The sequence below is a fragment of the Aspergillus fijiensis genome (genome assembly GCF_003184825.1).
Source record: "Aspergillus fijiensis CBS 313.89 unplaced genomic scaffold BO72scaffold_21, whole genome shotgun sequence".
In the NCBI taxonomy this organism is placed as follows: domain Eukaryota; kingdom Fungi; phylum Ascomycota; class Eurotiomycetes; order Eurotiales; family Aspergillaceae; genus Aspergillus; species Aspergillus fijiensis.
Window position 1 is genome coordinate 372,496 of NW_024468997.1, and position 19,487 is coordinate 391,982.

The following is a 19,487-nucleotide window of genomic DNA, read 5'->3' on the forward strand; positions in this document are numbered from 1 at the left end:
GAACGGCGTTTGACCATCGCTGTCCTGGGCCTCCGGGCATGCATGTCTTTCCAGGAGCGATTTGACAATGTCGGCATGTCCTTTCCGTGCGGCCCACGCCATCGGCGTCCGCTGACATTCGTCCCGCACGTCGACCGTGGCATTATATTCCAGCAAGACCCGGACAATTCCCTCGTAGCCCCGTCTGGCCGACCAGGACAACGCCGTCCCGCCGTAGCGCCAGTCCCGCGCGTCCAGATCCGCGCCGGCCTGTAGCAGCATCCTAACCAGCGACTCCGAGCATCCCCTCTGCGCCGCTGCGATGAGCGGCGATCGTCCCTGAAAGTCAGCCAGGTCGACACGGGCTTCCGCGTTCAGCAGCAGCTTGACAGTCTCCTCGTCTCTGTTGGCGATGGCGTGCAACAAGGGCGTCCGACCGCCCGCATCGGGGGCGTCGGGGTCGGCGTTGTGTTGTAGGAGGAGTCGCACCGTATCGCCATGGCCATTGGCCACGGCCCACGCCAGACAGCTCCGTCCGTACTCCGTGTCACAAGCATTGACCTCGTCGCTGTTTTTGAGAAGCTGTTCGAGGTCGAAGGTTCGTCCGCTCGCGGCGGCGAGGAGGATAGGCGCCTCCCATGGACAGAGGGCCTCGGGCATTTTGGGTCTTTTATGAGGAAATCTAAGGGTAGAGGTGATGGTGTCTGGATATGCTCCTGGAAGGTAGAGGGGTGTATATCTCTTGTCTGTAGAACCGTTCAAGGCGGCTGATGCCAATGCTTGGCGCAGAGATTGACCCAAGGAACGGTGAGTGGATAGCAGGCGCAGTGAGTAGATGGACGTATACATTCTACAGTCTAGATTCTAGGCAACTGAGACAGCTGTACTCACTGCCTAGATTGAATGCGCTTGGGCCAAGAGTTTGGCTCCACAGCGCACGCGTGTGGTGCTGCTTACTGGTCTAGGTGGTCGAGTGTCAAATCATAATAGATTACCACCGGTGGCCAATCGAAGATGAACCTCACGGGCCCCGGTTCGGATGAACCATTACTGCTAAGCTTACATCAAACCTTCGATGGCCCGTACTCTCTTCTAGACGGGGACTGGGCGCCTGATCTCAGTCGCCAAAGACTCAATCGGGCACGCGATATGAGGCTGAAACTTCCTGAATATATTCTGAATCAGCAACCAGGGATCCATGTATAATCTATACCAGCATCAAACACAATCCGTACAACATAAGCCAACCCTAACCCCTCACCCCAACATCCCCCCCCTCCAGCGCCCCCAACTCCTCAAACGACTCCCCGGCGCCATTCCCCAGCTTCCTCCTCATTCTCTCCTCCCGCTTCCGCTTCTTCCTCTCCCGCTTCAAAGCCTTCTTCTCCCTCCGACTCAGCCGCGGAAACTCCGACCCCTCCCCGCGGAGCACCTGCCCGGGATGCACGACATTCAGCCCCACCAGCGCGACGAACATGGGCACCGCATCGAACACATACTCGTACCACTCGTGCGTCAGCACGGGGTTGTTGACGTCCGAGCCCCGCGCGTACTGCGCCAGCCGGAACACGATCCGCACCGTGATTAGCCCCAGCGCCAGGTACATCGCGGCCAGCAGTTTCTTCCACGTCGGTCGGAACGGTCCTCCGGCCGCGCGGTGGACGCGTCCCGCGTCCAGGGTGCCGGCGCGCTCCATGGCGAGCAGCTTCCGGTGCAGGTGGATGGTTAGTCCTGTGAAGATCAGCACGAAGAACTCCTGCATCCCGATCCCGCCCATGTAGATGTGCAGGCCCCGCATTATCGTGCTTTGCGGTTGGTCCTCGCCTGTCGTCATGGAGGCGCCCGCGAGTTGGACGAGGAAGGCGACGATGTCGAGCCAGACGAAGAGGCGCGCGTAGTGGGTCGAGGTGAGGTGGGCGAGGCGGCGGGTTGGGAGGAAGAAGTGGATGAGTCGGCCTAGGGTCATGTAGAGGTAGGCGTTGATCCCTTTTGCGTTGCTCGGTTAGTGGATGGGACTGGGTGGATGGTGGGGCTATGGCTGGGAGGGGTATTGCTGAGAGGGAGTGGTATAGAGAGGGCAGTGCTTGCTCACAGATCGGTGCCAGCAGAAAGAAGATCGTGTACAGCGTGTCGTAGATGTCGCTGTTTTGTTTACGCGTGAGGAGGGCGCGGAAGATGAAGGCGAGGAGCTCCCAAAGAGCGCCCATAATCACTACCCAGGCGTATCTCTGCGTGTTGTTAGCATGGTGGCTGGGCGAAGGCAGGAATCAGCGGGGAGTGGGGAGGCTACCTTCTTGTAGATAACCGCTTGTACGAGGTGGCAGATGGTGGTGAAGCCGAACAAGACACAGAAGAGTACGGCGGCTGCAAATGACGGCACGTACATCAGGACTGCGTCGCAGGCTTCAGGTGGCAGATAGCCGTTTTTGCCAGGCTGGGGATGGGTGCATGTCTCGGTGGATGTCGCCGAGGTTAGGGCACTGGTGGCCGTGGCCATGGATGTGGTTGTGCTCATTGATGTGATAATGGTTAATTGCTTGACTACTCTCTCCTCTACGACTATTGCCTCTTATATATGACCTGTTTTCTTCTCGGTTTATCCAGGATGAGGCTCATCCAGGCAGCCTTGATCCTTTGTTGCAAATATAGAGATGTTGCATGCAGCCCGATCTCAGGGCGGCGATCCTGGGAGTGGGAGTGAGTATGCCTTCATTGGCTGGCTCGCGTGCGCTAGCCCTATCTGGAACTAGTGTGGTGGCTGCCTGGACCCTCAGGCCAATGTCCGATTGATAGACGCTCGGGCCAATCACACCGACCGTTGTGTGAAGCTGACGTGCTGTCGGAGTTCAGGCTGCTGGATTTTATGCTGCGGCTATGCACGAGATTTTTACTCGATTGGCACACACTCCCGGCATCTTGCTCCTCTGGTAATGTGGTAGCCTGAAGTGTCAGACCTGACCGGGGTACAGTGTTGGTGGGGGTTGACTACTGATTTGACAGCCACCCCCTACAACTTCAGGATACAAACACGTTTACAATTAACTAGTTCCTTTCAGAAACACCCCCATTATGTGATTATACATGCTTGAAGAACCGGTGAGCATCATCAAGTCTAGGACCGGTAGTCGAGAGGCATCCCGAAAAAATTAATGTTTTTATGTGATGTTTTCTCTAACTACCTGGTATACTAAGCTTCAATTAAGTTAGACCCCAGAGCTTGCTCCACTACAGCCCATCTTTAGAACAGCCTCTTGCTTGAGTTCATTCTCCTCGAGACTACCACCATCTCCAAACATCTCGTCGATCTGCTCCAGCGTCTTCCCGCTCGTCTCGGGCACGAGCAAGAACGCCCACACCCCCGCAAGAACACAAAATGCCGCAAAGAAGATATAGGTCCCGTACGTGATATTCGATATCATCGCCGGTGTCACGATCCCCACCACGAAGTTCGATAGCCAGTTGACACAGGTCGACAGCGCAACGCCCTTGGACCGCAGGGCCGTCGGGAAAACCTCGGACGGCAGAGCCCAGCCAAGGGGCGAGTAGGTGTTTCCATAGATGAGCATGAACAGGAAGGCCATCGCCACGCAGGCCCACCCCGCCGACCCGTTGGACCAGCCCGGCCCATAGACCGCCGTCAGGGCCGCGATGATAATATAGCAGACGCCCATGCCAAAGCCCCCGAAGATCGCCAGCGGTCGCCGACCGATCCTGTCGATGGTCACGAAACAGACCAGCACGGTGACGAGCTGCAGACAATTGAAGACCCCGGATAGGATCAATGACATCTCGCCGGTCTGGCCGAGGGTCGACATGAGCGTCGGGGCGTAGTATACAAAAGCGTTGACTCCGCTGAACTGTTGGAAAAATCCCGCTCCGATGCCGACGGCGGTGCGTTTCCAGGTGCGCCGGCTGAACAAGCTCATCCACAGGGCCGCTTCTCGCTTGTAACCGGTTACACCGGGACGCAGGCGTTCTTCGGTGAGCTTCTGGATCCGAATCTCCGTCATGATGGCTTGGAATTCCGCCTGGACCTTCGCGTCGGTCGTGGGCAGGCCGCGCAGCTTACTGATACTCTTCAGGCAGTCCTCGGGACGGTCCACCAGAGCCAGCCACCGCGGGGAGTAGGGGAAGAAATGGATGCCAACTCCAAGCAGCGTGGCGCTGACCATCTGCAGCCCAAAGGGGACACGGAACGAGGCTTCGCTGTCCACCAGTCTCATCCCGAATGTGATCCAATACGCAATGACTGAGCCCGAAACGAGGCAGATCGATTCTAGCACCAACAGGGTTCCTCGTAGGTTTGGCGGCGAGATCTCTGAGATATACAGCGGTGCGCCCTGAGTGGCCAGACTGAGTTAGCAATCAGATGTATAGGGTACTAAGATTCTCATCAAGTACGTACCATGGCTAGCGTACCAACTCCAATCCCACCAATAGCTCTCCCGGCGACTAACATCCCGTAGCTCTGGGCGGACGTCTGGATGATCGCCCCGATGTCAAAAATCACCACGACGACTGTCAACGCCCACTTGCGGGAGATCTTATCCGCCAGGTACGGCATGAAGATACAGCCCACAAAGGCGCCGAGGAGCAGCATGCCGGTCATAAAGCCCTTACCGAACTCGCTCGCTGACCCCGGAATGGCTGCGTGGAATTGCGGCATGACGTTGATCACCGAGATGACACCTTGGTCATACCCGAAGCTGAAACCGCCGAGTGACGCCAGAAATGCGGCCCCTAGAACGTAGCCTGAGCTGAAGAGCCCTCGGATGCCGTCCGGGCCGTAGGAGGGTTCCTCCACGTTGAGGGCGTCGACATCAAGGATCGTGCCCTGTTCATCGTGCTCCACCGTTGTGGAGTCGTCTCCCTTGGCTCGTGGCTGCATTGAGTCCTTTGATTGATAATTCATGCCGGTCGAAATAGTGGCCTGATTTCATCTCGGAGGTTGAAGAGGGCAGGAACATGGTTACTTTAAGTAACCCCGTGGGGGTGGGGGGAACCATTTCGTATCTTGCTGGGGTTACCCCGGACCTGCCCGAGATTCTCCAGAAGGCCTACCATTGATCCCTGCCACGCCAATCAGATATGCAGACCCGTAGTCGGGCTCAATGACAATATCGACACGGCCCGTCGGACATCTCACTTGGACGCTGACATCGGGCTACTGGGCGTGGGGGTTAGCCCCGTCCCCCGTCCAGTTTGGGGGGCATACTGTGCATACTGGAAGATTCTTGATCCGACTGGAGGATCCCTACTCCGACTAGCAGCCGGGTGACCGGAGTATGGATCTATGTTCTACAGGGCAAATAGATGGGCGCGAATGCACCTATCACGAACAATGATAGTTGCAGCCACGTCATCTGCGTCATATAGCCTACGAGAGGCTTTGTGGATGCTCAAAGATAAATCCTGACAGAAGGTCTCATCGCCTAGTGGTACACGGCATGTTAGCAGCTTATTCCACCCGTGTCAACCAGTTTGGAAGCATCGAGATGTCGTTTCCCTTGCCTCACCGCTGTGGCCAACAAAGAGGTTAGAGTTTCGTCTGCTGCTCCATCCTTTCCTATCGGGACAGGCAAAATACAGGATTGGCAGGGCTTTCGTATTCACCATATGCCGTTGTCACTCGAAGCCTGGCAGAGACCAGACAAATGACCTGGGACGCACGAGGAAATGACGTTTGCCTTGCCTCGGGTGGGATTTATGGAGTCTCTGATTGTCATTGAGGGGCTCGCCTGTGAGAAAATATACATCTGCTCCTCCGGAGTATTGCAAAGTCGATCCAAACCACGGACAGGCTTGTGTTCTGTGCCCAAATGACATCGGATCGGAGCAATCTGACATCGGAGATAATGAGGTGATAGGGTCCCATCGCCCGATGCACGTGACCATCGGAGATTAGGGCACGCATGGCTCTCTCCTCATTCAATCAAGCAAGAAATACAATAGGGAGGGAATGAATGGAATATTATACTAGCTATCAGATTAGCTTAGGCGTGCAAATCGAATCTGTCTCGCTCGTATGACTCCTGTTTGATACACGATGCATTGCAAACTTTTGTTATCGGGCGACCGAGCCGACTTCACCACGCTCGCACTCGATCTCGACAAGAAGAAGCTGAGCATCCTCGCAAACTACGCCGCCCCTTACAATGCTTCCTGGGTCGAGCCCGTGTCTTCGCAAGGCAGCGTTGACCAATTACTCGGGCTATCCGAGGGTGATGACGCCGGCCTGCTTTACAGCTTCGAAGTTGATCATGCACACAAGGCTTGCAAAATCACCAGCCAGCAGCCGACCCTGGGAGCGCCGGGTCACTGTGAGTCTTGCCCCATGCTGCAATGTTTCTTTCTAGAAACAATATTGATGTTAACCGCACTCGGGTGTAGTCCTTACACTGCGCGATAAATCTGCACTGGCGCTGGCGACGGTTTGTCTATCCCACCCCCTTCGCTTTCGCATTTGTCAGAACGGATACTCATACACATACCGTATCCAGTATCTAGGAGGTTCCATTGCTCTCTACCCCATCTCAGTCACCAAGTCCGGCACGCTACTGCTCGAAGACATCCCCCGAACCGAGATCATCCCAAATTTCCCCTACCGGGACGCGGGACACGGCCCGAACCAAGGCCGACAGCGACAATGCCATGTTCATCAGATCCTTGAAGACCAACGCGGGTTACTATACGCTCCAGACCTGGGATCCGACCGAGTGTGGCTCCTCCGGCGCGAGGGGGTGCAGAAGCTGGACATCTGCGGCTGGCTGCAGTGTCCCCCGGGAACAGGGGCTCGGCATGCCGTATTCAGTCCGGATGGTATGTAGCCCCCAGTTGCTTCATAGCACCTGGCTAGGTTGGCTGACGGAAGCTTTCCCAGAGAGAATCATGTACGTGATCGGAGAGCTCTCACACACCGTCCTCGCCTTCGACCTCTCCGATGGCCCCGCCGAAGCCATCCCGCCCATCGCTGGCTTCGCTCCCAACATCATACCCCCGGAGGTCCACCCCGACCATCAGTTCATGATGGACTCTTCCGAGATTTGTCTGCATCCTTCGATTCCCAACGTTCTCTATGTCAGTAATCGGTGGGAACGGCACATCGCGCGCCGCGAACCGCATCTGCAGAACGTCCCGCAGCAGCCCCCGCCCGGCGATGCGATTGCCATCATCTTGCTATCGGACGACGGCAGGAGTGTCAAGGCGATCAAGCACGTGCGCACCAAGCTCGATGTCATCCGTGGGATGCGGGTCAGCGACGACGGCAGGTACGTCGTGGCGGCAGGGCAGGAGGGTGGTGGTGTCGAGGTCTACGAGATTAGCGGAGATCGAGGCGATGTGTGGACCCTGGTGGCTGGGTTGAATGAGGGATTGGAGAGTGGCATTAAACATGCTGTCTGGCTATAGAAGTCATGGGACGAGCCCTGGCTGGATATCACTATCTTTCACTCGTACTTGAGAATTTAAGGTAGATTGACATGATCATTTGTATGATTGAAATCTGATATATGACTTGCTTCCTAAGAACTATTCTGATACTTCATATTCCAGTTCAAGGTGAATTTCTGCATCAGCGAGACCATGAACAATAGGCATCAATGACCCAATGGGATAATCCCGTTGACTTCATATCTCAATTATTCTTGATTACGATCACGGCGCCGGACAGGGACGACTAACAAACCTAGTCCGACGTCATACCGGAGCTCATTGCCAGGGCCGGAGATAAGCACTTACCGAGGTTCAGATAAACCCGATGGCGGTTAAGCCAATCTCCGACCCCACGCTGAGTATCTCCGACTGCATTAACAGCGCAGGGCCTTTTTAGAGGCGGTCCCTGCAGCGCTACTTGGCATCTACTGTACTTTCTTGTATTCTCTCACCAACCAAAATAGCAATAGCAATATCACAATGGCTCCTTCTACTCACTTCAAGCTCAACACGGGCGCCCTGATTCCCGCCGTCGGTCTCGGTACGTGCCTATGTTTGTGGACTGTCGTGGTACGGTACAGTACTTGCTAAGACCTGGTGTTTTCAATGTATAGGAACCTGGAAATCCGAGCCCGGAGAGGTGGCCAAGGCGGTGGCCTTCGCCCTCAAGAATGGATACCGTCACATCGACGCAGCATTGTAAGTCTTGTTGTCTCCCTGTGTCAAGTCGCCCCCGCTAACATCCTCCAGGATTTACGGTGAGCTCCCATACATCGACGGGCCATTGCGCCTCTTCCATGACTAGTCTAATGCCTACGTAATAGGCAACGAGAACGAAGTCGGTCAGGGGATTAGAGACAGCGGCGTGCCCCGTGAGGAGATCTTCATCACCAGCAAGCTCTGGAACACCCACCACCCCAACGTCAAGGAGGGTCTGCAGAAGACTCTGGAGGCACTGGGCACCGACTACCTCGACCTCTACGTAGGTCTTGTCCAACACGTGACAACCGCGTGATACCTTGTACCGTATCAGGACTGACCCACGTTGCTATCAGCTGGTGCACTGGCCCGTTCGGCTTGTTCCGGTGAGTCCTCCTGGCCCCTGTCCCTAGCCTCTCCATGGGCTAACCCTATGCGCGTGCAGAACGAAACTAGCGAGCTCCTGCCAGTGAACCCAGATGGTACCCGCTCGGTTGACCGGTCATGGGACCAGAACGAGACCTGGCGCCAGATGGAGGAGGTGTACCGATCCGGCAAAGTTAAGGCGATCGGTGTGGCCAACTGGTCCATCCCCTACCTCGAGGAGCTGCGTAAGAAGTGGACGGTCGTGCCGGCGGTCAACCAAGTCGAGCTGCACCCGTTCCTGCCGCAGCATGAACTCCGCGAGTACTGCGAGAAGCTTGGCATTCTTCTGGAGGCGTACTCGCCTCTAGGCTCTACTGGTGGGTTTCACTCGCGCTCACTCTAGAAAAAGACTCCACAGTCAACCAAGTCACTAACATGTGTGGTCAGGTGCCCCAATCATGTCCGACCCCGAGATCCAGCAGATCGCGGACAAGAACGGCGTCTCGGCTGCCACGATCCTCATCAGCTACCACGTCAACAAGGGCGTGGTGGTGCTGCCGAAGTCGGTGACCGAGAAGCGCATTGCCAGCAACCGCGAGGTCATTGCGCTCTCCGAGGAGGATTTGGCCGTGCTCGATGGGCTGGCGGCCAAGGGCAAGGCTCAACGGCTGAACACGCCGCTGTGGGGGTTCGACCTGGGCTTTGCGGACTGGTACGGTCCGGTCAAGGCGCAGTGATGCCGTTGGTGAGGGCATGCCGTATAGATTTATCATTCAAAAAGCGAGTCTTTGGTGTTAGGCTGTACAGAATTAAAATGAGAAATTCTTGTTGCACGTTCACAAAATAAGTTTCATATGATAAAGGGCCTGAGTCCGTAGTTCGGTTGTTCGCACTTTGCGAAGCGCCATACCTCTCTACCTCTTTCTCTACGTGAGTTGCTTTCCACCACCACCGTGTATATATAAAATTGAAGGGTCTCACATCCTCTGAATGAATAAATTCCATTTTGTCAGAATATAGGTCTCATGCGGATGTGTAGCTCGGGGGAATCCGGAGGAAATTCGGCACAGGTTTGCGTTGACCTCTCTAAAGGTCAAACCTCCGGGTGTGTTTGTATAACGATTAGGTATATGCACGTGGTATATAGACTGGTAAGTCCGAATTTTGATGGTAGTACCTTCCGCCCTTGAGATCATGAGCTCGTTTCAGAGTAGCTCAATCAAAGGTCTTTTTCAAACTTGGGCACAGGAACCCTTTGCGACAGCTCGTTGCTGCATCATGGACACTACATAACCTGCGCTATTTCACTCATCCGCAGTGAGATTGAACTACACAGTGAATCCTGAAGCAGTTCTCAGTGTTTCGAATGGAACTTGGTCTATGACGTGAGGTATGTCTAGACTAGCGTCGGACACAGTTTCTTCTTAAAGACACCTACCCTACAATATCGCACTCGGAGAAATGATATCAAGAAATCTGACATTGAAGAACAACTAATTGCAGGGAAAGTTCGTGATCATGAGAAAAATCCATACATATATACAGGCAACCCAAAAAAAGCACACCAGTCGAAGTCTAAGCCTTGTAAGGCGCGGGGGAGACCCCCTCCATCAGCGCCTTGATACGCATCGCCATGAGCTTCGAATGGAAGCGGGTGTAGGGCAGGTAGCCGACCATGAGCCAGAGGTTGGGCACCCCGGTCTCCCGGTACGCGGTCTTGAATTCGCCCTCCTCGTCGATGCCCCAGATGGGCCCGCACTGGCGGGCGATCTTGTCGCCCAGCGTGGCCCGCACGGAGTCGATGGTGTTGGAGAAGCCGGTGGCGAAGACGACCAGGTCGAACTCGCGCTCGCGGCCGTCGTTGAGGATCACCTTGTCCTCCGTGAAGCGCTCGATGTAGCCCGGCTCCACCTTGATCTTGCCGTTGATGATGTGCTCGCACGCACCCGCGTCGAAGTAGAAGCCTCCGTTGCGCGTCTGGCCCAGTGTGGAGCCGCCGGTGCCGCGCTGGCCGCGCCAGGTGCGCAGCCCCCGCGCGTGCAGCGCATCCAGCAGCGGACGGTCGAGGTCCTCCAGCACCTTGGCGTTGCGGCGTGCCAGCTCCTCTCCGGGGCCCGTGGGGGTCGCGAAGAAGAAGCGGTCCTGTTCCTCCTGGTTGGGGCGGTTGCCCTCGGCATCGGGGCCGTAGTTGCCGATCGCGCGGGGCACGGAGTGGGTGAGGGACATGATGTACGTGGGGGACCGCTGCAGGAGGGTGACGTCGATGCCACGGCGCGAGCAGTCAAAGGCCGTGTCGAAGCCGGAGGAGGAAGTGCCTACCACGCAGACCTTCTTCCCGACAAAGTCCCGTGCGCTGTCGTGCGCGGTCGAGTGGCGGATGACGCCCTTGAAGTCAGCCATACCGGGGACCTGGGGGGTCATGGGCATGCCGCACAGCGAGGTGGCCATGATGACCTGCTTGGGGTGCAGTTCGCGAGTCTCCCGGCCTTCCTTGTTAATTGTGACCGTCCACCGGTTCTGCTCGTCTTGCTCGGCCCTGACCACCTCCGACTTGGTCCAGACGTTCAGCTCCAGCGCCTCGGCGTACCACTGCATGTACATGCCTTGCTTTTGGGCGGGAGTGTATGTGGGCCAGAGCTTGGGGTAGGGGAAGTAGGGCAGGTCGTCGGCCCAGTGAGGGAAGTGCAGCGAGAGGTACTCGTAGCGCTTCTTCCAGACGTCTCCGATTTCGTCGCCGCGCTCGATGATCAGGCTGTCCATGCCCAGTGCCTTGCATCGGGCGGCCAGCGCGAGACCACTGGTGTGGGGTAAGGGCGTCAGCACCTGCAATGTAGGCATGGAGAAGGGAATTGCTCACTTCTGTCCACCACCAATAATCAGAACCTCCGGATTGGCAGCCTCTACTTCTGCGGCCCGCTGCTTCTCCCAGCTGATGGGACCGGTCATATGCCCGTCGGCCGGGGGCACTTCCGGGAACTGCTTCAGTTTCTCGGCCACAGTGTGCATGGTGTAGATCTTCCACCCCTCCTTCGTGAGAACGGCATTGATCACCGCTGAAGCATTGACGACTTCAGTCTCAAATGACACCACAAATTGTAGCTGGGCAAAATCGGGGTATGGGCGGGAAACCGCGGGAGCGGGACTGAAGAACTTGAAGTTGGTGGCTTTCGTAGTGGGGAAAAGGTCCTGGGCAGCCTTCAAGATGGCGGGGTGGAAGTTGAATGTGCGGTAGTCCCAGGTGAAGGACAGCTTGTCGCGCCAGACACCTGTATTGAGGGATTGTCATGTCAGTTGGTTGCATATGCATGCCATATGGGAGCACAGAGTAAGACTTACCATATGGGAGGAAGAGATCGGTGAATGCTTGCGCATCGCCAGCTCCCATGCTCTCGGAAAGGCGGGCAACAATCGTCTCCGCCTCCTTCTGAGCGTCGCAGTCGGAGGGGATCTCAATTCCCAGAACGTCCGAGGTGGGAAGAGGGTGGTTGTACTTGAAGTCGTACATGTAGTTGTCATCGACAGGAGGCTTGGAGGAGGGAGTATCCAGCTCGCTGACCACGACCTGGGCCTTGAGGTCGGCCAGGCTGACCTGGTTTATTTGGTGGTCCAGGCCCGACTCTTGAACTCTGAGAACCATTTTGGCTGATGAAACAAACAGAACAATTGAAACGATAATTCAAAACAAGTCTGATGAGCAAGGATGTGATGTTTGTTTGTCGAACTCAATTTATAGCTTCTCCAGTTGCGTCTTCTATACCTTTTTCAAGAGACTCGTCTCTCGGGTAGATCGGGCCATTTCCATCTTGGGACCGGAGATAAAGCAATCTGGAATTGATGGATCGGGGATGCATTACGTCGTAAGGCTCAAGGTTGGCATCGGAGATAATCTCTCGTATCTTTGCGGGGGTGTGGGGGTGGGGGTGGGGGTGGGGGTGGCTCATCACATGACCGGACATATCTCTCGCCTCTCCCGCCTCCCTCCTCGGCTTTCCGTCATCGACAACACCCGCCTGTCACTTCACTGCATTTCATTCATGCAACCCGATTCATATGGCATGATGACCAACGTCCCAGGATCGGACCGCTCCCAACCATCGGGAAGAGTCAGCCATGAGGCCGATGACGATCCCAGACCGACCAAAAAACAGCGAAGACAGCGCCCATCCCTCAGCTGTGCAGGTCAGTGCCGCTTCCCTCATAGAATGTGACGGTCAAACGTACAACGTACAGAAAGGTTGATTCCAATAACCCTTGCAGAATGTCGCCGGCTGAAGATGAAATGTGATCGGCAGTGTCAGTAACTTGAGTTTGACGTATGGAGACCGTGCCCACCGGCTGAAAGAAGGAACATTGCAGTGCCGTGCTCAAACTGTGTCCGCCGACGCCGGACCTCATTCTGTAACCCAGGTGCAGCCGACACTACACCGTCCCGGTTTGTTCACGTCCCATGTGCTTATGCATGCCTGCATGATACTGATTGGCTGCTATGGCAGAGGATCTGATACACCCAAAAAGCAGCGTAAGAGTCCTGCACAAGCTGAACATCCCCCTACCCAGGAAGACAATGCACCCCGTTCACCCGACATTCCTCGCTTGGATCATCCATCCATACACATCTGGGACACGCCCCCTCAACATGATGTTTCACAACATCGCGGTCAGGCCCATATCACTGCCGCGGAGCAGGGGTCCGCCGACCATTCGGGCCGCAACTCACGGCAACCACCGCATAACGGCAACAGACGGGATGACTTTGAACAACTCGCCCTTCTCGACCACGCGCTACAGTCCGACCCTGTGCACGAATCCTCTTCAGCTGCTTCGGGCCGAATTAGCCTATCTGGGCCCAGCGATCGAAGGAACAGTGGCTACCAGAATCCCGTCCCACAGCCCCTTGGCGTTGCCGGACAGAACGGCTCCTACGGCACCTTGATGTTGGGTAAAGGAGGCCGGTCCAAGTACCTGGGCCCGACGGCCGGCAGTGAATGGTTGAAAGAGGTAGGTCATCTCTGCTGGAGCCTCGTTCACAGCCACTGAGATGTGTATCTATGTAGTCGGAAACCCAAGACGCATCGGACAGTCCCCCGGTGACCCGCGCTCCTTCCCCAAAGATCCCAGATTCGGTTCCATCCCAGCCCTACCGCTTGACTCCCGGTACCACTCCCATCGCCTTTCCGTTCAATGTGGCAGCCTCACACGTCAGTACTCGGGAGTTGCTTTCCCGCCTGCCCACCAAGGAGGAGGCGGAGACATTGGTGGGATCGTACTATCGCTATTGTGCTTGGCAGTGAGTGTGATTGACGGGGTTTACGAGGCAACGCTGACAATGCTTCAGCCATGATGTTGCTCCCAAAGCCAGTTTCCAGAAGACTTTCGACCGCATCTACAAGTTTGCCGAGGGAGTTTCCGTGTCTCCGCGGGTCAATCCGCAGGAGATTGCGCTGGTGTTCATCGTCCTGGCTCAAGGCACCTTGTTTAACATTGAGATGCCTAACTATGATCCATCTGCCGAGGACTGGCTGCATCTCTCGGAGTTGGCTCTGGTGAAAGGGCGCTTCCTATCCAACAACATGGTCGCCGGACTACAAACTTTAGTGAGTCTTGAGCTTGTCGCTATCTTTCACTGCTAACGATCAGCAGCATTTGATGGCGCATCTGCATCTGTACGTTACTGAGTGGCTCCGCAATTTCCATTCTTTCACTGACATTGGTCTAGACATTTAGATAAAGGGGGCCGAGGGGACAATGCCTGGCCGCTCTGGGGCCTGGTCATGCGGTTAGTTCAAGCGGTAAGCACAACTGCTCCAAGTGAAGTTCACCACTGATGGATAATCTATATGTCTAGATGGGTATGCATCGAGACGGTGCCCGCTGGAATCTTCCGCCGGATGTGATTGAGGAAAGACGCAAGGTGTTCTGGGAGTTGAATGCCGCCGACACCTTCCAGGCACATTGCTTCTCGAGGCCGTATGGGTTCCCCGTGCAGGTCTTATGATATGTCTAATCTCAGGCAGATGCGCCATGAATCCGGAGCATTGCGATGTCGCATTCCCTTCCGAGCCGGAGAACGCAACCGGTGAAAAGAGCTATTCGATCCTTCGATTTGAGCTCTCGCAGCTTTCGTCCGAGTGTGTTTTTCTCTTGTCGTCCCGAGGATGCCTCACATCTAACCAGCCCGCAGAATTCTCCATATGGCGATGAAGGTGCACAAACCACCGTACTCAGCTGTGACCGACCTCGACATTAGACTGTATGTGCCCCACCGCCACAGTCTGACTTGAAAACTGACGCTCTGTAGCGGCGAATTTGAGCGCAATCTGCCGTTTTCCCTTCGTTGTCGAGCCGCGTTTCTGTCCATGCCCTCTCGCTACCCTCACGTCGAAGCAGCAATCGAGGCATCGCCCGAACCCTCCCGTAGATCAATGACCATTTCTTTTCAGGTTCGTCCTTTTCCCATGGCAAGTTGGATTGTCTGACTAAGTACTCGGTAGCAAATGAATCTAGCGCTCAACATTTCGGAGACGATCATCAACCTCCATCGACCATATTATGCGAAAGCACTGTACGATATCAACGACCGGATGAGATCCGTCTACGCGCCTTCATTTCTGACCGTGATAGAGCGTTGCGCCGTGAGCCTTCCATCTTCGCTCGTCCAACATGCAAGACGCTCCAGCTGACACTCTCAGATCATCATCGCAATTGTCGACGACATTCACACCCGTTTCCCCGCGGTCAGCACCAGACAATGGAACTTCTGGGTAGGCGCATCCCCCCCATTCTCTCCGGGCCAGAACATCTCTCCCAACCACCTTTCTATTCTAGTACCATGTCTTCGGCTCCGCTCTCTGCCTGGGAACCCTCGTGCTGCGCGACCCCAGCAACCCCATGGCCGCCTTCGCTCTGACCCAGCTCGACGCCGCAATCAACCTCTTCACCTCGCTGATCCAATACGGCGCCAACACCCCGCGCTACGGCCGGAACCTGCAGTGGCTGACGAGGCTGCGCGCGCGGGCGTCGGCCAAGATCGCCTCCGCGTCGACGCAGCCGGCTGCTGCGCAGGATGATGCAGGCCGGCGGGGTGACCGAGACCGCGAGGACAGCGAGGACGTCGAGCTGCTGGGCTGGCGGACGCGACTGATCGAGCGGGCGGGCCAGGGCCGGCAGACGATCCGGACGACGATCCAGCTGGCGGATGAAACGCCCACCGACTCGCCGCATGGCATTGACGTGGGCTCGAACCCGTCGCCGAATGACCTCCATCATCATCCTTTCGGGGTGCTGCAGCGTGATCCTTCGATGATTGTGGCGGGCTCGTCGTTGCCGGTGGTGACGCCGGATTCGACGAATGAGCTGGTGGGATCCTCCTGTCTTGTCCTCTATCTGCTTGGGTGTGCGATAGCTAACGTGTTCCGTATCGGGGAAGTTGCAAGACTTTTGGGATCCGATGCTTCTTCAGGATCTGTTGGGAAGTATACCGCTGGGCTAGGCGGATGGATCGCATTAAACTCTGGCGGTGGAGTGGTTTGTTTTGTGTAGCTACTAATGATTCGTTTATACCTCTTACTAGCAGCCTGCAGATATGGTGAGGTGCATTTTTGCCGGATTTCCGAGCTTATTATTATGCGTTGTAATGAGATAGCATATATGTATATCAATTCTACGTATGGCCAGTCAATCACTCGATCTGTGTTTCTTGTGGACCTATGGAGAAAACACCTACATGACATGCTGGATTCAAGTGTGTCGGTGAACGGAGAAGATGAGGCATTAGTTTATTCTAGAGATTCATTGATAGGAGAAGAGTGAGTGAAATGTGAGGCGTAAGCGAACGGCATCACATTCCAGTATCGACAAGAAACACACTTGTATTTTCGCGTGTTTCTCCCTGGTCTTGAAAATGTTTCGCCCGGTCCAAAGAATTAGTCAAGAGATTTAAAATTATCACAAAAGATTTTTAAATAAGTGAAAGATGCTGGCCACGTGCAAGCAAATCCAGCCTTGAGTAACGCCATGTTGTTCTGAGATATGTTGACTCTAGTACTAGAAAGATCAAGCCTAAAGTGTCGATTCTACGAATTCTAGGTGCCTCGAACCGAAAGAAATGTCATGCACATATTTTTGATTCGTAATCCCCAGTTCTATGCGTCCACCACTCATAACAAAAACAAACATGCAAAACGCTACTCTGACCAACCCAAGCCACCTCTAAGATGCTGAAATCATGCTTTCCTGCCCGCATCCAGAATCGCCAACCCATTCTCGTCAAAGTACACGGGCACGCCGTGGCGGAAGGAGAACTGCAGCGCCGTGGCGATCTTGGCGGCCTCGTACGCGTCCTCGGGCGCGCACGTCAAGGGCGCCCCGTCGAGGCAGGCGGTGGCGAACTCCTCCAGGTCCTTGAGGAAGGACTTGTCGTACAGCACGAAGGCGTCCGGGGTGGTGGCGGTGCGCACGCCGTGGGCGTCGCGCACCTCGACGCGGTTGATGGTCGAGTTGGCGTTGATCACCGAGTGCGCCTTGGTGCCGCACACGCGCGTCATCCCCTCGAACCCGTTGGTCAGCGTCCGCCCCAGGTGGAAGGTCAGGATCTTGCCGTTGGCGAACTCCACCAGCCCCCAGCCGTTGTCGGCGTCGCCGTACTTCGAGAGCTCGCCGTACACGGCCTGTTGGCCCACCGCGACGACCCGGTTGACTTGCTTTTTGGGGTTGGTGAGGCCGGATTTGACGTCCAGGTAGTACCGGCCGATGTCGATCTGCAGGATTATGGTTAGCATGGGGGAGTGTAGGTGGAAGTACAGGGAAAGGGAACGGACATCGTGAACACCCATGTCGACGAAGATACCTCCGGATTGCTCGGAGAAGCGCACGAAGAAGCCTAGGGGCATGGTGGATTAGGCGGACGGGTTCACAGGTACGAACTGACAAGGAGAGGTGAAAACTTACCTGTAGGGTCCTGCTGGTCAAGACAAGAGCTCTCGACTGCGTGGACGTCTCCGAGTGCGCCAGCCTCGACCATCTGCTTCACCTGACGGTACGACTCATCATCTAGCGCGGGTCAGCTCACCCCTAAACACTAGTTGTCACAGCACAGGGGGCTGAAGTCCACTCACATCGTCGACAGAAGGGAACCAGGAATTTGAGGTGGGGCTTGGACGCAGCCTTGGCGAGAACCTCCTCGGTGGTGATCACGTCGACCGAGATCGGCTTCTCGCACATGACATGCTGGACGGAGTGTGTCAGTCCGCAACCCAGTTTCGAGATTGACAAAGGGCAGTAGAACTCACCAGACCCAGGTCAAGGCCTTTGATAATCAAAGGCGCGTGGGTAGCGGTTGCTGTCGAGATCAGGACGGCCTCGGCACCGCTGTTCTTCATGCAGTCCTCTGGATCGGCGAAAAACTTCACGGAGGCAGGCAGATTGGCCGCCGCCCATTCGTCAGCCCCGGGTTTCGTGTCACAGGCGGCGACAAGCTCAATACGAGGCTGCTTGAAGGCCAGGATTTCGGCGCGGATGGCTCCCAGACGGCCGAGGCCGATCAGGGCGAGTTTGAGGCGCGGTTGCGTGGTCATGTTGATGATTGTGTGTGTTGTGGTTTGTCTGGAGGAAGGAGTGATGGATTGTGTGGGAGGTCTTGCATTTTATCTCCATTTCTGAAAGATCGCTTCCCCAGAAAATGTTGCGGGGAGCCCCGGCTCAGGGCCCGACGATGCGAATGCTGCACACGGGGGATGGCAGATGTCCGATCTCCGATGCTTTGGTCCGACGTCGGGTGCGTCCCGGTAGACGAGCTTAAGTCCGACTCTTGTTTGGGCCGATCGGACATCGCACGGGTAGAAGGCGGTTGGATTCAGTTCACAACCAGAGTAGAATTACATCATGGATGATAAAAAGCGACTGCTATTTTACATAATGATTGGTTGTCTTAGTTGTATACAGGTTGGTATCCACTTGTTAAGGTAGCCCACAGTGCTCGATCAATTTTCCAAAATGTTACCTCATCCGTAGAACTAGATGACCACACTACTTGTATATATTCCTGGTTGTGAATTTAGCCAATGAAATCAAAATACTTAAACTCTCTATACAATCCTAAGGTTCACCATGTATGACCTTACAGATGTCATACAGATTGTACATAGAGTTACCAGAAAGAATGTTTACAAGAACAGAAATCAAATAGGCAGCTAGCTTGTAAGCTACCCAAGAAATGTAGTATACCACCACCCACAGAGCAAACATATCAAAGATCACCCTTAATTATATCACTCTACCTTCCCAGTATACACGTATATAATATAGACCCCAAGCCCAATCCCAGCAAAGAACCAAATCCCAACATTTAGCATCAACCTCAAACATAACACCACCCCTTCACCCCCAACCCACCCCAGCTCGCTCCTAACACCCCCAGAACCAACACAATCAACACCCTAAAAGAAAGCAATCGGATTTCCCCCCTCCCCCTTAGAACCAACTGCCTGCTCTACATCCCAATGCTCCACCATACACGTCCCGACCATGCGGATAATATCCACGAGCGCCGACTCCCCTCCCTCCGCCCCATCCTCCTTCGGATTCGGGATCACCCGCGTATGCGCCACGCCAAACGCATTGCCCGCTGCGTCCCAGCCCACGAACGCCCGCTGCAGCTGCGAGGTCACGTCTGGCACGAGGTTCGTCAGCTCCGCGGCCGTCTCGGTCACGCCTGTGCCGGCCACCAGCGGTGAGTGGTTGATGTATTTCCCGGCGACGTAGTGGCTCAGTGCGTCGGTGAGGCGGTGCTCGGTGTACATCAGGTTGGTGAAGGTGGTCCACGCGGCGAGTTGCTCGGCGGGGGTCGCGGTGGGGGTTGTGGTGTTGGGGCAGTTGAGTTGGGTGAATTCGTCGGTGTTCGGGGATGGGGTGGTTGATGTTGCGTGGGTGCTGGTGAGGAGGAGGAGGGGGAAGAGGAGGGTGGTGGTGGTTAGGGATTGGAGGTACATCTTGAATCGAGTGCTGGAGTGGATGGG

General features: G+C 55.6%; 8 protein-coding genes across 8 annotated transcripts; 3 read left to right on the plus strand and 5 right to left on the minus strand.

The window, feature by feature from the left end:
• Nucleotides 1-1,228: 1,228 nt before the first annotated feature.
• BO72DRAFT_527520 (RTA1 domain-containing protein) lies at nt 1,229-2,476 on the minus strand (the record flags this gene model as incomplete). Its single annotated transcript, XM_040950109.1, has 3 exons — nt 1,229-1,965; nt 2,072-2,207; nt 2,270-2,476. 3 exons carry the CDS (start codon nt 2,474-2,476, stop codon nt 1,229-1,231), a joined length of 1,080 nt encoding a protein of 359 aa, XP_040801695.1.
• A 706-nt stretch (nt 2,477-3,182) lies between these two features.
• BO72DRAFT_509013 (sugar porter family MFS transporter) lies at nt 3,183-4,991 on the minus strand (the record flags this gene model as incomplete). Its single annotated transcript, XM_040949310.1, has 2 exons — nt 4,385-4,991; nt 3,183-4,319 (listed from the first exon to the last, which is right to left on the minus strand). The coding sequence occupies exons 1-2, from the start codon at nt 4,889-4,891 to the stop codon at nt 3,183-3,185; spliced, it is 1,644 nt and encodes a 547-aa protein (XP_040801696.1). The 5' UTR covers nt 4,892-4,991.
• A 645-nt stretch (nt 4,992-5,636) lies between these two features.
• Nucleotides 5,637-7,386, plus strand: BO72DRAFT_509015 (putative isomerase YbhE; the record flags this gene model as incomplete). Its single annotated transcript, XM_040949311.1, has 4 exons — nt 5,637-6,299; nt 6,370-6,410; nt 6,480-6,798; nt 6,860-7,386. Exons 1-4 carry the CDS (start codon nt 6,026-6,028, stop codon nt 7,384-7,386), a joined length of 1,161 nt encoding a protein of 386 aa, XP_040801697.1. The 5' UTR covers nt 5,637-6,025.
• Nucleotides 7,387-7,854: 468 nt separating this feature from the next.
• Nucleotides 7,855-9,212, plus strand: BO72DRAFT_509018 (putative glycerol dehydrogenase (GCY1); the record flags this gene model as incomplete). The annotated part of the gene is made up of 7 exons (XM_040949312.1): nt 7,855-7,951; nt 8,025-8,109; nt 8,161-8,168; nt 8,235-8,392; nt 8,466-8,495; nt 8,555-8,852; nt 8,923-9,212. Exons 1-7 carry the CDS (start codon nt 7,891-7,893, stop codon nt 9,210-9,212), a joined length of 930 nt encoding a protein of 309 aa, XP_040801698.1. The 5' UTR covers nt 7,855-7,890.
• An 838-nt stretch (nt 9,213-10,050) lies between these two features.
• Nucleotides 10,051-12,112, minus strand: BO72DRAFT_458588 (flavin-containing monooxygenase; the record flags this gene model as incomplete). Its single annotated transcript, XM_040946381.1, has 3 exons — nt 10,051-11,272; nt 11,333-11,741; nt 11,812-12,112. The coding sequence occupies 3 exons, from the start codon at nt 12,110-12,112 to the stop codon at nt 10,051-10,053; spliced, it is 1,932 nt and encodes a 643-aa protein (XP_040801699.1).
• Nucleotides 12,113-12,486: 374 nt separating this feature from the next.
• On the plus strand, nt 12,487-16,049 carry BO72DRAFT_477267 (uncharacterized protein). Its single transcript, XM_040947430.1, has 16 exons — nt 12,487-12,654; nt 12,733-12,768; nt 12,832-12,907; nt 12,969-13,473; nt 13,530-13,762; nt 13,811-14,069; nt 14,116-14,138; nt 14,192-14,264; nt 14,321-14,442; nt 14,490-14,603; nt 14,657-14,725; nt 14,774-14,915; nt 14,967-15,107; nt 15,165-15,236; nt 15,301-15,831; nt 15,902-16,049. Exons 1-16 carry the CDS (start codon nt 12,510-12,512, stop codon nt 15,962-15,964), a joined length of 2,604 nt encoding a protein of 867 aa, XP_040801700.1. The 5' UTR covers nt 12,487-12,509; the 3' UTR covers nt 15,965-16,049.
• A 648-nt stretch (nt 16,050-16,697) lies between these two features.
• Nucleotides 16,698-18,047, minus strand: BO72DRAFT_527523 (putative NAD binding Rossmann fold oxidoreductase; the record flags this gene model as incomplete). The annotated part of the gene is made up of 5 exons (XM_040950110.1): nt 16,698-17,231; nt 17,292-17,353; nt 17,422-17,523; nt 17,589-17,700; nt 17,763-18,047. 5 exons carry the CDS (start codon nt 18,045-18,047, stop codon nt 16,698-16,700), a joined length of 1,095 nt encoding a protein of 364 aa, XP_040801701.1.
• An 861-nt stretch (nt 18,048-18,908) lies between these two features.
• Nucleotides 18,909-19,460, minus strand: BO72DRAFT_447827 (nuclear transport factor 2 family protein; the record flags this gene model as incomplete). Its single annotated transcript, XM_040944645.1, has 1 exon — nt 18,909-19,460. The coding sequence occupies one exon, from the start codon at nt 19,458-19,460 to the stop codon at nt 18,909-18,911; it is 552 nt and encodes a 183-aa protein (XP_040801702.1).
• Between the last annotated feature and the right edge of the window lie 27 nt (nt 19,461-19,487).